The sequence below is a fragment of the Mytilus edulis genome, chromosome 8, assembly GCF_963676685.1.
Source record: "Mytilus edulis chromosome 8, xbMytEdul2.2, whole genome shotgun sequence".
NCBI classification, from domain to species: domain Eukaryota; kingdom Metazoa; phylum Mollusca; class Bivalvia; order Mytilida; family Mytilidae; genus Mytilus; species Mytilus edulis.
In genome coordinates, this window is record NC_092351.1 from 47,624,179 (window position 1) to 47,641,377 (window position 17,199).

General features: G+C 30.4%; 3 protein-coding genes across 3 annotated transcripts; all 3 read left to right on the forward strand.

Moving 5' to 3' along the window:
• The first annotated feature begins 2,616 nt into the window (after window positions 1-2,616).
• LOC139485744 (uncharacterized) lies at window positions 2,617-14,434 on the forward strand. Its single transcript, XM_071270400.1, has 5 exons — window positions 2,617-2,740; window positions 7,467-7,689; window positions 10,602-10,819; window positions 13,382-13,562; window positions 14,305-14,434. Exons 2-5 carry the CDS (start codon window positions 7,467-7,469, stop codon window positions 14,430-14,432), a joined length of 750 nt encoding a protein of 249 aa, XP_071126501.1. The 5' UTR covers window positions 2,617-2,740; the 3' UTR covers window positions 14,433-14,434.
• A 1,479-nt stretch (window positions 14,435-15,913) lies between these two features.
• Window positions 15,914-16,342, forward strand: LOC139484142 (ankyrin repeat domain-containing protein 39-like). Its single transcript, XM_071267870.1, has one exon. It carries the CDS (start codon window positions 15,914-15,916, stop codon window positions 16,340-16,342), a length of 429 nt encoding a protein of 142 aa, XP_071123971.1.
• A 23-nt stretch (window positions 16,343-16,365) lies between these two features.
• On the forward strand, window positions 16,366-16,974 carry LOC139484143 (26S proteasome non-ATPase regulatory subunit 10-like). Its single transcript, XM_071267872.1, has one exon. The coding sequence runs from the start codon at window positions 16,366-16,368 to the stop codon at window positions 16,972-16,974; it is 609 nt and encodes a 202-aa protein (XP_071123973.1).
• The last annotated feature ends 225 nt before the right edge of the window (window positions 16,975-17,199 follow it).

Sequence of the window (17,199 nt, forward strand, 5' to 3'; positions counted from 1 at the left end):
TTCCAATAAAATGACATATGTACCAAAATCGACCTACGCACTTAACGGGACCGGTTATTGCTAACCTATTCATTTTATTGAATGTGTTACTCAAGTTTTAATTGTTAGTATTCCTAAACTATTAAACCCATCTATATAATTGTTTCTAAGATGATGAAAAACGAAAGAAATCATGATTTTTAAATATCACGTGATTATTGAGATTCCGCCTAAACTTTACTGTCATAAGACCGCGTATATATACGTATCTTTACCTACCATACGATCAATTCAATTGTCTTTCATGGTTTTGACCATGACTTGGTTTTTCCGATATATTTGGCAAAATTTGATGAACCTTTTATTATTTGATATGTTAATGCCTTTGTTTGTCGTTATCAGATTGGAATCCTTTCTTCTTTTAGTTTTTCTTTATGTTTTATAATATCTAATTTCTGTGGGTATTTTGTATTAGATAGATTTGTTTTCAGAATTTCAGGAAAATGGAACTCAAAATATTAATCAGAATGTGTCTCTAATAAAATTGATAACTGGGATAGCATCATACTTTATTAAGCATCATTTCAAACATTTACTTCGGTGTTGACATGAATATCAATAATGAGGACATTTTTTATAAATTTTCGAAAAACTAAGGATTTTCTTATCCCAGGCATAGATTACCTAAGCCGTATTTGGCACAACTTTTTGGAATTTTGGATCCCAAATGCTCTTCAACTTTGTACTTGTTTGGGTTTAAAAATATTTTGATGTGAGCGTCACTCGTGAGTTTTGTGTGGACTAAACGCGCGTCTGGCGTACTAAATTACAATCCTGGTACATTTGATAACTACTAACATATATTATCTACGGGTAATAACTCCGTCAAATGTAGATTTACAGTTGAGATGCACTCAGAAAGAAGATTTTTCTGGTCATTCTTAATACTTTTGCATCGTTCTATCAAGTATCAATAGCAGTTTCGTAATGAATAAACACAACTTCCATTTTATCAATACGTTTTATATTTAGCCATGGCGCATTTTTTGTCGGAAGACGAACTCATCCGACAAATTGGAAGGATTTGACACCTACATAATTATTGTGGCTTATTTTGTTCAAATTGATTTTCTTGATTCAAAGGAGTAGATTTATGTCAACCATAACAGACGACGGATAACGACGGACAAACAAATCAAATTGATGGCAATAGCTCGCGTGGTTCATTGTGCAAGGGGAGTTAACATAAATATGTAAGTAAAGATAGCAAGGATTCCACATGTTATGACGTATTTGATACACCCAATGAATTGACGATACTTCTCCAAATCTCATTTGACATACTACATTTACAAATTATGACAATGAACGCCCATTCCCTTTGAGCAAGGTGAATTTAAGAGTCTACAAGTGTATTTTTAACATTCAGCATTATAGGAGGTATTTGATTCTTCACCAAACCAACCAATTTGATCTCATTTGACGTAAGATGTAGACACATGGTAACGAGGAACTCAAATGAAGACACTTCCCTGAACACACAATATATGCTAGTATTAATAATTTTTTTTATTATTAATCACTTTAGTTGGTTGTCACCTGTATAATGGGTTTTTATTACCTATTCGAGAATTTTATTGCAAATCAGCTTTGCATAAAAGCCAACATATGTTTTTATTGTTTGCTTCAATTTAAAAAATTCTTACAACATTAGAAGCATAATAGGTTTATTTATTTTTTCTTGATTTGGTTTATCATGTTGATATAGCTTATACCCATAAAGTCTTCAATATGCATTTTGCTAACCACGGGAAGGGGGTAAAGGGATTTTTAGAAGGATCGATAGATTCATTCTTTAAATTTCTATAATTATTTATGTTCCCACGTAAAATACCCCTTGGACTTTTCGTTGATATGTGATTTAATGACGTCATATAAAATGCAGAAGGATGAATTGCATTTACGCAAACTTTTGAAAAAATGAAGTATTTCCATCCTTTTCAAGAATAATTTCCATTTGCAGGGACAAAAAAATACTCGTTTGCGCATTTTTTCTTTCTTTCAGGTAACATAAATTAAGATTAAAGTTTCAATTTAGTTGGGTTACCACATGAAAGGGGTACTTTATATAGCTAGCTGTCAAATTCATGTTCACCAATTTGACTCAAATTCTCATATTTTATTTATAACAGTGTAAAACATTTTTTCAAACTATCAAAAGTATAAAATAAACAATTTAGAGGCCATGGTCTCAATAATATTTAGCTTCGTTTCGTGTAAAATTAAGCAATGATGCAATCGAATTGAATTTCGGGTTGACCTTATATGACGATATAAGCGATGTAAACATAAACATAGATATAAATAAATTAATCAACTTGTCCAGTAAGATTTGTATGGGTATACTAAATTTTGTATTATAGATTATGTTTTTTTTCATAAATAAGAATGATGTTTTGTGGATCGAATCAGTCAATCAAATTATTAACCTTTGTTTCACAATTTAATTTAAATGCCCTTTAATCTGTTTACACAGATAAGATAATTTTTTTTAAATCCAAACCGGTTTTCTACCCTTATCGTAGTTATGCTTTTGTCTGTCTATTTATATAAATTTAACATATCAAAGAAGAGCTATTTCAAGATAGAATGTTTATCATATAAACGCTGCAAAGGTTGTTTTATGCAATCAACAAACGTGTGTCCGAATTTGTCTGGAATATTTTATAAACATGGATATATACATGTAGTATAGACTAAAGTGAGTACATTTTTTTCTAATTGTTTAATTTTAATTTAATTGTGTTATAAGATTCTTATTCATTACTCATTGTTATAATGATCATATTGATGTACCTTCTTTTTATAAATCAACAGAGTGGACTTCAATGTGAAACTAACAATCTTCGGCATGAGACAAGAAACAAAATGCAAATGTTAATTTGGATCGGCAATCAACATGATCAAGACCGATCTTTTGGTAGCTATTTGAAGTTATTGCTTATAACTATTAATAAACATGATAAAGTTGGGGGGGGGGGGGGGGGTATCAAATGAATATTTAGTATATCACATTTGGTATCATAGTTTTGCATATTGCGTAACAGTTTTATATAACGAAATATGACAATAAGATATATATCTCACTTTCTTTTATGTCACTTCAGTCTTTAATACCATTACTCTCTCGCTATCTTTTGTTATGATAATTCCTTTACATGTTAATATACTCTGCAAGGAACCAATTGGCATTGATATGGTCATGATTATAAATTAACTGTTTCCATCACTTTGAATTGTTTAGATAATAAGTTTTTTTCTACCTGATGAGTTAATAACATCAGCTGTATTTGGATAAACTTTTCAAACTTTTTGGTTCTCAATGATCTTCAACTATAACTTTGTTTAGCTTTTTTAACGTTTTTTTTTCGAGCGTCACTGATGAGTCTATTGTATAATAAATGTAAAATAATTGTGATGTTTGGTTTAGTTTAAAGTAAAACAATATCATAACACTTTAATATGTTAAACCAGAAGACGAATGCCTCACAAGAAAGGTGCAGCAATATCCTTTATTTTTTTAGTACAATCACCTTCTTCGTAAACACAAAATAAATTTAATAGAATACAAAATAATAAATGTAAAATAATTGTTTCGGTTTATTTAAAAGTCAAATAATATCATAACACTTCAATGTCATCGTTATAATGTTTAAAGACCTCTGTAATTTGCGTGAGAGAAAAGTCCTATCTTTTAATAGATAAACGGCTTTTCCACGTTTTTCCTTTACAAACATTAGTCGTGCAGATGTTAAATATCATAATACACCATGTTTTGAATACTTTGTAATATGAACCTAAGATGATTTGAATTGAAAGGAAATTAAATATCGTATTTGTGCGTACAATAAATACACTACATAAATGTATTATACTGTGTTTAACGTTAAATAGTGAACAATTACTTGGGGTATTTTAATTTTTGTAAGGGCATAATACCTTGAAGATTATCTAAATGTTATAAAGCCAGCTTTAATGGTATTAAATGCTTTGCAGTATCATAAATCATTGTCGCTTTTGTATTATTCAGTGAAAAAGACGGATTTTGTATTCTTAATTTACAAATATACCTTTTGTGTCCCGTGTATCTCGTTCATGTGACGTAAAAAAACCAGGCGTCCATCTGTCCATCATTCTTTGCTTGCGTCAAGTGTTGTACATTGTGTTAGTTTTTTCATGTTTGTAAGAAATTTCTATTATAGGTTTCTATCAGCAATGTCTCGAACACGTTTGAAATTCAGCGTCAAACAATTTTTTTGGAAAGGAGTTATGCTCCTTTGAAGTATAAATTATTCTTTGTAAACGGTCTTAATTGTAAAGCTGACTATGCGGTATGGGCTTTGCTCATTGTTGAAGGCCGTACAGTATCCTATAGTTGTTATTTTCTGTGTCTTGGTGGTCTCTTGTGGAGAGTTGTCTTATTGGCAATCCTTATACCCCATCTTCTTCTTTTTTATAATTAATTGTACAATTCGTTTCCGATTTTTATGTAACTTATATCAAAGGTTTATAGCAATAATATTTCTGACAAATTTTAGAAAGAAGTACCTGTATGCTTTTTGTAAGGAGTATTGACCTATGAAAATGTTAATTATATACTAGTTTAGAGCTTAAAAACAAAATGGTATAATTTTAACATAAAATCTGTCCTTAAAAAAACGAATCTTTTCAAAAACCATGGATGAATAAGAACAAAAACGAACGAAAAACTAAGTAATCAAAAGAAACATGATAAAAAACTGAATTCACCAAAAGTCTACTATTTACCATTCATTTATTAATAAAGGTCATTCTGTATGTAATTTTAAATTAGTTTTAACTATGTTAAAGCATTTTTAAACAATAATTCATATATTGCTGTAGTAATTACATGAGATCGACATCTGTTGGTGGTCTGGGCACCATCATCAGGCTGTCTTAGAAACCAAACATGTCATAATCGTAAAATTACAGCAGCAATCCCAAATTGCTATTATTACGACATTCAAATTTTGTGTTTCTATCGTAAAGACCATGCTTACCCAATGTATTCGCTGTAGAGATTCTATCAATTTAGGGATAAACTGGTATTGGAAAAATAATACATAAATAATTGAAATACATGTGTATAGATTTTGTTTCTGAGTATCTTCTTCCCACTCTTTTCAAGAGTTAAGATATTAAACATTCGTGCATCTATTAACACTTTAGTATCTTCACGTATTTATGTATTTCAAATACAACATTTACATCTTCATAAATTACTGACAATTACGAAAGACTTTAATGACCACCTTTGATTTATATTCCTTAATCTATATTTTATATATATTTGCATACATTTTACAAATTACAATTTCAATGAACATGTCAAGTGGTAAATTATTTCATTACACTTTCGAAAATAAGTATTAAAATGCTACACTATCATGACAATGTAGGTTGTTAAACATGTTAAAATACTACCATATTTCAATATTCAAGCAATTGAACTTTATATTTTTATAAGAATACAACCCCTTGTTTTATAAGGTAGTAAAACAGACAGCTCTATTTGCCATTGAACAAACTACCGCACGAGATCGATCAAAATTATGGTTCATATAATTATGTTACTTTATACTATTTGAATTATTGCCGTCATACCATTTGAGTTTTTGTACTTTCCCCACGACTTCTGTAATTTCTGTTTACATTTTGACATATAAACTAAACTATTAAGGGGGTATCCAACACCTTGACTAAAATAGATTTGGCTCGTTTTACTTTCAGAAAGTTTTGACAAAATATTTACTTTGACCTGTCTAAAAAAATATGAAAATGTCTAGCAATTTGAACAGCTCAATTTATAGGAATAATTTGGTTGGATATATAGCAGTTTGACAAACACTAATTTTGATCGTTGAAAAGCTTGATTTTTCCTCATTAATAGTATGTGATTAAAACACTCAGCTGATTTTTTTTAAGTTTAACTCCCTTAGGTGTCCTGTGGTCACTCAAATGATATTTCAAATTCATGCAGCTCTATGATAGTTTTCAAATAATAGTAACGTAACTTTAAGTAAGATTAGGGTCTAAACCAAAGTCCATAGAATGTTTTATTGATTTATCAAAATGTAGTTTATATCATGCTTTTTTCTCTCTCTTAAATATAATACAAACATGAAAAAGTATAGGTCATTGGGGTTTTTACACGTTACTGCTGATTGTGCAAAATGGTCAGATTTTGTATAGAGTATGCATGTGATCTCATATTTTGTGTAATTAAAAGAAAACTACACTATAGACTGTTAAGATAAAATATGAAAAGAAAGCTCTAATAATAAATATCCAGACATTATCTCTTTCTTCTCAGCTTTGATAAGAAATCGCACTATAAAGCAAATGCATATCGAATAGCTATATATCTGATTTCATATACCATTTATAAAGATTAATGATATATTATAGAATTGCATTAATAAAAAATGAAAAAGCAAGTGTGTATAATGCAGATTTAGTAAAGATAATGATTAATAATAGTATTTGTTTATTTTTTTCCTGTCAAGATTCAAAACCTTTATCCAATGTTCATACAAGAGCTAGTAAAAATATAAGATTGACACATGCGGATGTGTGGATCTATAACGAGGTAAAAAGTGGTAATAATTTAGACACATGAAGACATTCCTACCACTTGCGAATTAGCTATACTGATCCAGTTGAAAATGTATGTCATTGACACATTAAGAATGGAGTATGGTCTAATCAGAATAGTTGTTTTATGAAATCTAAAACGGAGTAGAATTAGACGCGTGGTGTGTTACTGTTAAAAGGAATAAGTTTTTCATCGGCAAATTTAAACAATAATGTCTGTTTGTAATGTTATTAGACTACTGTTCTGTGTATACTTTTTGAAACATATACATATGAGGAAGATTGTGTGTTCAAGGACGTATTCTCATTTCTTTTAAAAAATAGAATATACACATTGTATAAGATATAATTAACATGCAATTTGTTAAGTTTACTTCACCTTCTTCACATATTTGAACACCAAGTATGCAATGTCATTTAAATTACCTGCATTTGCTTTCTATTTAAAAGAGTATATTTTCGAAAATAATAATGAATGCTTCACCGACTTTATTAGGTTGTTAAATAAATGTAATTTTTGATATAATAGTTATCGAGTATCAACAACATTATTGCTACGTAAAGAATGGGGCGTTAGTTCTCGTACGCAATTACAAGTCCCTTACAAAGAACAACATTTCTTGTCAATTATCTTTTGGCTTTCATATTTAAGTTGTGTCTAGTCTTTATAATTGTTCGCAAGTTATTCTTATTTTATAGAAATACAAGTGTTTTTTCACTTTGTATTTCTTTATAAATGAGATGAAAATTGTATGAACTTTAAATTTGTACTATTATTATTCTAGTTCTAACAGAGCTATTACTATTTATAGATGGAAAACTGTAGACCACAGTTGAGGAAAGACACCAAACGGTATTTACGCCTAGCATGTCTTTTGTTACATATAGCTCCACGTGCACTACGGAGGCACTTTGACCACGAATTTCATCCGGACAAACTTCAAGCATTTATTCTACAGAAACAAAGTAAAATATTAGAACTTAAACAGAGAAGGTGTATAACTCAAACACAATATGAGTTATTATATCCAGCAGGTAACTTATATAAATACATGTAATAGATTGAAAACTAAGTATAATACTATAGAAATAAATTACAGTTACTGTCATCCAAGTAATAGGTTAAGCTATCTATCAAACCAAGTTTAATCCACCATTTTCTACATAAGATAATTTCTGTACCAAGTCAGGAATAGGATAGTTGTTATCCATTCGTTTGGTGTATTTGAGAGTTTGATTTTGCAAGTGGACTTCAAACTTTCCGTTCTGAATATTCTTCCGTGTTAAGATATTTTTTAAGATAGTAGTGTTTCAGGTTAATATAAATGTGTAACGAATATTGAGATGAAACATACATCAATTATAGCACAAATATCACATTGTTCATCAGGAAAAGGTAATCTTCAAAATAAAGGTTTTATCATATTTCATTAACTGTCATTACTCCCAGATCTGTTTTGTCTGTCTTCTTTTTGTTGTGTTTTGTTTACCAAACTTTCTGCTTTGTATTGATCGGATAAATTATGCCCTTTTCAACTGATTTTGTTCGAGTCTGCAAATTTTGTCTCAAAAGCGAGACATAGCGATCCTACGTTCCGTCGTAAGCGTCGGCGTCGTCTTCATCATCTTCGGCGGTGGCGGCGTGGACAAATATATATTTTGTGGTTAAAGTTTTTGAAATTTTAATAACTTTTTTAAACTATCCTGGTATTGTATCATACTTGGACAGAAGCTTGTTTATGATCATAAGATAATATCCAGAAGTAAATTTTGTTAAAAGAAAATCATGTTTATCTGTATTTTACTTATACATTTGCTCAGTTTTTATGTTAGTTGAAAAATCAGTCACTTTGTGGTGAAAGTTTTAAAATTCTAACACATTTCTTTAAACATCCTCGATTTCTATTCAACTTGGATAGAAGCTCTTTAATGATCATAAATTATTATCTAGAAGCCAATTGTGTTAAAAAAAAGTCCTGTTTTAACTGTATTTTATTTATAAATTGACTTTTGTTTTTCTACCCGTTAACATTACATTCACTCTGTGGTAAAAATTTTAAAGACCTTAATAACTTTCTTAAACTATCCTGAATTTTTACTAAACTTGGACAGGAGCGTGTTTATGATCAACAGCTAGTATCTTAAAGGAAATTTTGTTAACATTTATTTCTTGGTTTTTTTTTTGTGTATTACGTTTAAATGTACTTAGTTTTTTTTTCCAGTTAACATTACATACAGTCTGCAGTTAAAGTTTTAAAACATATATTATATTTCAAACGTTTTATTTCATTAACTGTTATGCGTATTTCCCGTATCACACTGAAAACATCGACAACAGCAAAAGCAGATGAGACCCTGGGTCCCGTGGAACCCTCACGAATTGTTATTGTGTCTTCTTAATGTTGCTCTAAAACTCAAATGTCCAAGGTAAGGGAAAGGATTTTACGCTTCCAAACATATTTTACCCCACTACATTTTGTAAGTGTCTGTCCCACTTATTCCAAAACCAAGAGCTTACTAATACAAAGGTTTAGTTGCGTTTGTTACAGTGTTTCATATTTTGTTTCCGTTTATTGTTTCGTATATATATAATTACGTTACATTTCGGTTTTGAATTGCTTTACATTTATCATTTCGGGGATTTGTAAAAATTACTATGCAGTGTGAATTTTCTTTATTGTTCAAGACTTTACAGTGACCGATAGCCGTATATTTTTTATGTCATTTGGTCTCTGGTGGATATCTGTCTCGTCGTACAACATCTTCATAAAGGAGTATGTTCGGTAAAGTCCTAAAATGGCCCCCTTTTTTAACGGAAATTTTAGATTCGGATTTATTGACCAATATCACAATAAATTATAGCTAATATAGTGACTAGATAGGAAATAAGCCATTTCGTTGACAATTTTACGTTTCTGCGTTTCATTATGACGTCACAAGTTGTATTTATTTTGATTTTTCACCAAAAAATCAATGAAAATGGGTAAATTTCCATAGATTTTTTAATTACTACAGAAACCGTTTTGTTGTTAACTAAATGCAACAAAGTAAATGAAATTAGCAGATGTTAAAAATAAAAATAAACTGAATAAATAATTAAAACACACTGAACGATAAAAAATGAAAGATAAAGAGCGACAAAAATATCGACATAATCAGTGTCATCACGAAAGAATGCAGAAGACATTATATAGATAAAATGACAACACAAAAGTATTCTGAGTCTAGATTAATTAAAATTCGGTCAAAGGAGTAGGTCCAGTAAGACCCCTTTTTGGCCCCAAAATATAGCAGTTTTACAACATTTTTAAAATGTAAACTTTTAGTCATTTATTGGATAGCAGAAAGGTTCTGCTGCATAAATATGGGCTCTTTTTGACAATACAATGCATATATATTGAGAACTAGCACCCTTAATTCATGCTTAATTACTGAAATCTTCACAATTCCAGCATTTTAGTTAAATTTTAGACGGTTTCCGTGTAAAACGAAAGTGGCCGCATTCGTGTTCATCCAAAATTTTGAAATGGAAGTTGTATTTGATGATAATACATAACATATATAAAGATTGAGGATGAACACGGATGCGGCTACTTTCGTTTTTGACAAAAACCATCTGAAAAGTGACATTTTTTCGCATATTTGGTAGATTTCTCATATTTGAGCCTGAATCGGATCGTTTTTAATGACTAAATAAGTTAAAATCTTTCACATAAATTAATTGCATCATATGAAATAGACCTTAAGTGTTTAAAAAGTGGTCAAAATCTTTCGTCAGATAAAACTGAAATTTGAGGCCAAAATCGGTCCTTACCGGACCTACTCTTTTATTTTAAATGAATTCGTTATACATATTTTTAGATGTCATGAAAAATATCTATTAGACAATTCATTTTGTAAATTTTTCTATCATACAACATTGTACAACTCAAAATATGATTTTACAGGTGAACTATCCTCAACGAACTTTGACATGACTTTAATGACATTCTTATTGAGAAATTTTACGGATTTAAGTTTTTCCGACAAACTTCCATCTGACCATTTGATAGATATTGGATCTGACATTTCGCGGTTGGGATACTACCGGAATGTAATTGTCCACTCAAAAGATGGATGTGTTTCAGAAGACGAGTTCCATACAATGTGGCACTGTGTTTCTCAGGTAACAGTATAATAATAATATTAATATGGGGACGAAGTCCCCAATAACAGTAGAAAAATCAAAAAAAAAAAATCATTGTACTAACGAACTTAAAATCGTTCAATGTTTTGGATGTCGTGTTTTGAATTCCCGCATCTGCGCAGAAATCTACAATGTACTTCCTTTTTCCGGTCTCGTGTGTATGAAACTTTGAGTAAAATATATATTTATCAGTCTAGTATAAAATAGGAAGGAACGCAATACCAATTTCATTTTTCATAATTACTTGATATGAAAAAACGTTACCTGATGATAGCATTTCTTTGTTTACATTGCATTTGACGTCATAACTTAAATAATGTCACAACTAAAATCCCTAACAACAGAACCAAAATCGGAAACTTTACGATATTTCCGTTTCTTTTTTTTAACAAATATTTTAGTTACAAAAACATAATTCATACAGACTTCGTCCCCATTTACAGGTTATGACTGCCTCATTTTAATAATAACAAAATTTTAATAATAGTATAAATATAAGTAATAATAATAATAATGATAAAAAGAAAAATAATAATAATATTAATAATTAAAAACAAATTGTTCAGAAAACAATTGAAGGTCTTTTCACATTAATTTTCAAAGATCTTGAAAATACTCTAGTTCTGGTTTACTCAATGTTAAAATTGGCATCCAATCATAAGTTTATTTATACTGATAGAATAAATAAATTATTTCTATATACTTTTGAGTGAAATAACGGAGATAATGTTCTACTTCCGGTGAAGTAAATGTCACTTACGGTCTCATATGAAAGCTTCTTTCACACTGATTCCAAAAATATATAGTTTCTATATACTTTTGCATGTAGAACAGGAGATAATTAGCCACTTCCGGTTTATCGAAAGTCATTTCTAGTCTTGAGTGATAAGTTTATATATCTATATTACTTAATATATTGATTCCGAGTACTTTTATATGAAAAAAGAGCAAAACTAGCTACTTCCCATTTTTTCAAGGTCACTTCCGGTGTCATTTTTCAAGATCATATGTCACCTAACCTTTTACTAAATTGCTTTTAGAATTAACCAAGTTGAAGTTATAAATAAATAATCCTATATTAAGACATTTCAGGGGCACTAACTTCTTTAAGATGCCATTAGATTGTATCAGACCAAATGTAACATATCTTTATTATAATAAAGCAAACATTTTGCACTTGTTCTTTTATATATATATATATCTTTAAAAGTGTTGGAGAAAATGCAAAAATAAGCAAAACTCAAAATTAAAAACTTGACCTTTGACCTTGACCTCATTTTCTAAGCAAGGACCTAGGGACCTCAACTATAAAAAAGTTCCAGGGTTATACGATAAAAGGTTTATGAGTTAAAAAAACATACCGACAAATTTATAAGTAAAGGTAAATAACTCCTATAAAATTCCATGGAATCGCGTCGATCCAAATTAGCCAAAAATTCTTGAGGATGTAACAAACAATTTGTAAAAAGAATTTTGTCGATATCTTTTTTTCTTAGAAAAAAGATGCACAGATTTGATAAACAGTGAATAAGGAGATAACTCTTACAAAGAAACATTGTTCGTCTTAGCAGGGTGAAATTTAAAAGTGCATAAACTATACGATGCAGTATAAGAAATATCTAAGCGAAATAAAGTTTGACGGGGAAAAAAAATAATCAAAAGAAGAAGAAATACAATCGGTCTTTCCACAAAAAAGTGGACCTAATACTGCTACTACTACAACTTCTAATAATTATAATAACAATCATTATAATAATGATAACAATAATAATAATGATAACATTATTAATAATGAAAATAATAATAATTATAATAATAATAATAATAATTATAAATAGAATGAATCCACAAGGATGTTTGATACCTTTGTATTTCATCATATCAAAATAGCAAAAGCAATATGAATTTAAGGTGTCACAATAACTTACTGAACAAAAATATAAAATGGCAAACTTAAAGTATAGTTTTTTTAACAAAGTTTCCTTATAATACAGCGATCTAAAATTTAACCACTACTACTAATATTAAAAAATCAAAGCACCAACATATTTAATTTGACAGAAATACATATATAAAATGTGAAGAAGCAAAAATACTGAACTCAAAGGAAAATCCAAACGGAAAGTCTGTAATCAAATGGCAAAATAAAAAGGTCAAACACTTCAAACGAATGAACAAAAGCTCTCATTGTCCTAACTTGGTACAGGCATTTTCCTATGTCATGTATGTAGAATGTGATAAAAAAAAAATATTTATTTATTATCCTACAATTATTTCCTTATGTCTGTTTTAGCGTCGATAACCGATTGTTCATACTGCAGGCCACATGTAAAATAGAAATTATTTCTTTTACTTGTGAAGGGCTGCAAAGTGTTTTTATTTGTTCGTTAATAACGTATTGCAGCTAATAAACATACCTTTAAAAAAATATGGTGGCTTTTAAATAGGAGACAATGATCTTTACCAAAAAGAGTTATGATGCCATGAAAGTGAACTTCAATATAGTCGATTTTCACTATAAACATTTTTTTCATGGCTTAGGCTATTGAAAGACTTGCAAAAGAACCATTGTGCAAAGGAGAAATTTCATCTCTACTGGAAACCACCCTGTCCGGTTCTATTGATGTGGCCTCAATTCAACAAGATGTTAATCAACAGAGGCTATTGGATGAATTGACAGAAAGAGTATTAAAATTAGAAACAGAGAATATAAATCGCTCAGGTAAATAATTACTACAAGAACTTAATCGAAACTTAAAGCTATTAGTCAATTTCAATTTGTAAAAGTTGATTATGTTACTTGTGTTCATGGTAATAAAGTTCGTTGCCTGTTAGCAATCTTTAGAAAGGTATCGCTATTGAATGATTGTCTACCTGACTACACAAATTCACCGGTAGCTTTTCCATAGTCATTGATCTTCTCATGTATGAGGTGGTCAGCACCGAAGATATTGGACGGTAACATATACAGCTGATTTACATAGAAGTTATACATACACAAATAAGTATTTCTTTTGTTGTAAAGGTGAATCTAGTTTTGATTAAACATGAAAAGTGTCAATATTTCACCTTTTCAAGATGCAGAAACACTATTTAGAATTGTTTTGCAGTTATGAACTAGGAATGAACTCTGAATTCCATCTGACATTCTGTCATCAAATATATACCGCATCACTGCTTTAATTGGCAATATGAATCACTGTTGTATATTGTCGTTTTCGAGTCCCTCCAAAAAAATGTTGATCAAATAAATGCAGGTTTAATGTGATATCATTGTTTTGAATCTACATCAATCGATTTTAATAACCTTAAATGTGTTGTTGATTAGTTTATAATCATTTAAATGAAAATCTACTAATCAATCCACAAGTTCAAATTTTCAAGAAGTATTTTCATAAAATTGAAAGACGTACACACAATATTCTAAATTAAAAGATAATCATGCATTTACTGTATCATTTCAGAAATAAGAAGAAAGACAATTTCGATTTGGAACGAAGAAGATACAAAATTTGTAATAACAAAGATTTCGGAATGTGTTACTGAAACATTAACCAAACACAAAGCAGTCATCCTAGTAGGGCACCCATGATGTGGTAAATCAGCAACTGCTAAGCATGTGGCGTTAAAGTTACAAAGAGAGGAAGGATACGAAATTGGAGAAGTAGATCAGCCTGATGATATTGTAAAATATTATAATTCAAAAACTAAACAATTATTTCTAATAGAAGATATATGCGGAAAATTTGCAATTGATCAGCAAAAGGCTGATCAATGGACAGAAAATGACTCGAAAATTGAAAAATTGCTACAACCAAACACAAGTAATAAATTTCTTATTACAACAAGAGTTAGTATTTACAAGAGTGAATGTTTTCCACTGTTGAAATGTTTAGACATTAAAGAGTTTAACTTTGAAGGTACTTCTAAACTTTCAAACGAGGAAATGAGATCAATAGCGCTAAATTATATCCCTAGAGACACAGCAGTTAGTATAGACGACTCAATATTTCAGCAATTTCCCTTTTTTCCATTAATGTGTAAGATTTACTCCAATATGACAGAACAAGATCCAAATTTCTTTAAATATCCAATTGAACTTATACAAAAGGAAGTCAATAACATAAAGCAGAGAGACGAGTCTTCGTTTGTTGCACTCTGCTTACTGGTTCTTCACAACAATGCTTTAAATAAAAAGATTTTCGAGGCGAATTCATCAAGTATCACTGATTGTGTAGAAATGATAATTGGTGAAACTACAATAACAAGTTGTTATTCGTTACTTGAAATTGAGCAGAGTCTTAAACACAAGCTGAATATTTTCGTTTCAAAAGATGAATCGGAATATGTCGCGATTCATGATAAGGTGTTTGACATTATTTCAGCTGTTATGATTCCATTAATGTTCAGGTCTGTCATAAAATTTGGTGACAGTTCGTTGCTGTCAAGTCGGATTCAATTACGTTCACTCGACGAGAAACCTAATGATTTTGTACAGCTTATACCCACTGAATTAGAAAGTACATATTTTGACAGGCTTCGTTTGGATATAGAGCAAGGGTATCATTGGGATGTGTTCGGAAATATACAAACGCGTTTCAAACAATACCGTGATCTATTTTTACAAAATTTAAAAAATATGAAGTTAAAGGTGACCATGGCGGGAAATGATGGTTCAACTCCGTTATTTGTTTCAGCATATAAAGGGTATCAAGATTTCGTCGAATATCTAGTCGATACATTTCCAGAACAAATTGTCCAACGAGATGAACACAACAGATCACCTCTATATATAGCTTGCAAACAAGGGCATGTAGGAGTTGTTAAATATCTGTTGGTCTTTGACAAAGATGTCCAGCAACTGCAAAATAGTAACTGTACTCCATTTTATATAGCTTGCCAAATTGGAAACATAGATATTGCTAAGCTTTTATATCAGCAAGATTCAATTAATCAAAGTGAGAGGAATAAATATAAAAATAGAAAGAGTGCTGCATTTAAAAAAGACGAGATAAAAAAAGTGCACACGATAATCTTATAAACAAGCCAATTGATAGAGGAATAACGCCGTTGATGGCTGCTGCATATAATGGGCATACAAACGTGGTCACATTTCTACTAGATATTAATGTTGCGTTTGATAGCGCTGACCACATTGAATCAACCGCCCTTCATTATGCCTGTTTGAACAATCATGCAGATATTGTACGTTTATTAGTCAGTCATGGAGCTGAAGTGGACCCAGTTGATCAGAAGAATCAAACACCATTTTATATTTCTTGCTGTTATGGTCACATGGATATAATCAAACTATTACTTTTTGGAAACGAGCCTATTAAAAGAAGTATTGGTAGCAAAAAAGGTACACCCCTATTATCGGACAATTCTTCATTATTTGTTCCTTTTAGTCATCATAGCCTTCACATTAACAAATGTGTTGATCTAAATGTGAAGGATGTAGAGGGTGATACGCTGCATGCTTTAATGGACACTTTGAAGTAGTGAAATTATTGATTCAAATAAGGATGAACGTTAATGTAGGCAACTGCAAAGGACAAACGCCTCTCCTGATGGCTTGTGCAAACGGATTCTTTAATATAGCAAAATTATTGATTGATAATAATGCAAATATCAATCAAAGTGATAATGAAAACTTTACACCTTTGTTGTATGCTTCCAACAGTAATTTAGATACAGTCAAATTATTGATTAAACACAACTGTGACATCGATGCTAAAAACTGTGATGAAAGTACCGCCTTACATAAAGCATGTAGCAATGGGCATGCACAAATAGTAGATATACTTATAGGTAACGGGGCAAACATAAACGCATGCGACAGAGGGGGTAAAACGCCTTTATTCTATGCTGCAAGAAATAATAAAGTTGATGTTATAGAACTTCTTTTAAGTCGCGGAGCAAACGTTAATTATTGGGAGGAAGGCGGAGTTACTCCTCTGCAGGGTGCTTGTAAATACGGGCACATAGATGCAGTAGTCAGTCTCTTAAAGTACAATGCTGATGTCAATGCTGCGCGTTGTCCAAAATTGAAACCAATTATCTTAGCAAACGAGGGGGGTTTCCTTGATATCGTAGAAATCCTGGAGGAAAAATTAAAGAAAATGAAAGTGTAATTAATATGTATATGTAACAAAAGTTATATTTCACTGAAGATAACGATCTTCTCCTTTAACTGTATTTCCTTGTGAAACCTCGTTTGAACTAAATTTGGAGCATTTGTTATGGCATTGTAGTTTTATTGTTGCACACATCGATGTAAACATCTATTAAGCATATGCGACTTTTTGTATGACAATTATATAGCTAGTACCTAAATTCCTGTATTTAAAATTGACAAA

Bases quoted from the DNA above. Each gene is read 5' to 3' on its own strand.
- LOC139484142 (XM_071267870.1), top strand. From the start codon at position 15,914: ATGGCTGCTGCATATAATGGGCATACAAACGTGGTCACATTTCTACTA.
- LOC139485744 (XM_071270400.1), top strand. From the start codon at position 7,467: ATGGAAAACTGTAGACCACAGTTGAGGAAAGACACCAAACGGTATTTA. The intron at 10,820-13,381 runs GTAACAGTATAA...TTCATGGCTTAG, and splicing joins TGTGGCACTGTGTTTCTCAG to GCTATTGAAAGACTTGCAAA. The intron at 13,563-14,304 runs GTAAATAATTAC...GTATCATTTCAG, and splicing joins AGAGAATATAAATCGCTCAG to AAATAAGAAGAAAGACAATT.
- LOC139484143 (XM_071267872.1), top strand. From the start codon at position 16,366: ATGAACGTTAATGTAGGCAACTGCAAAGGACAAACGCCTCTCCTGATG.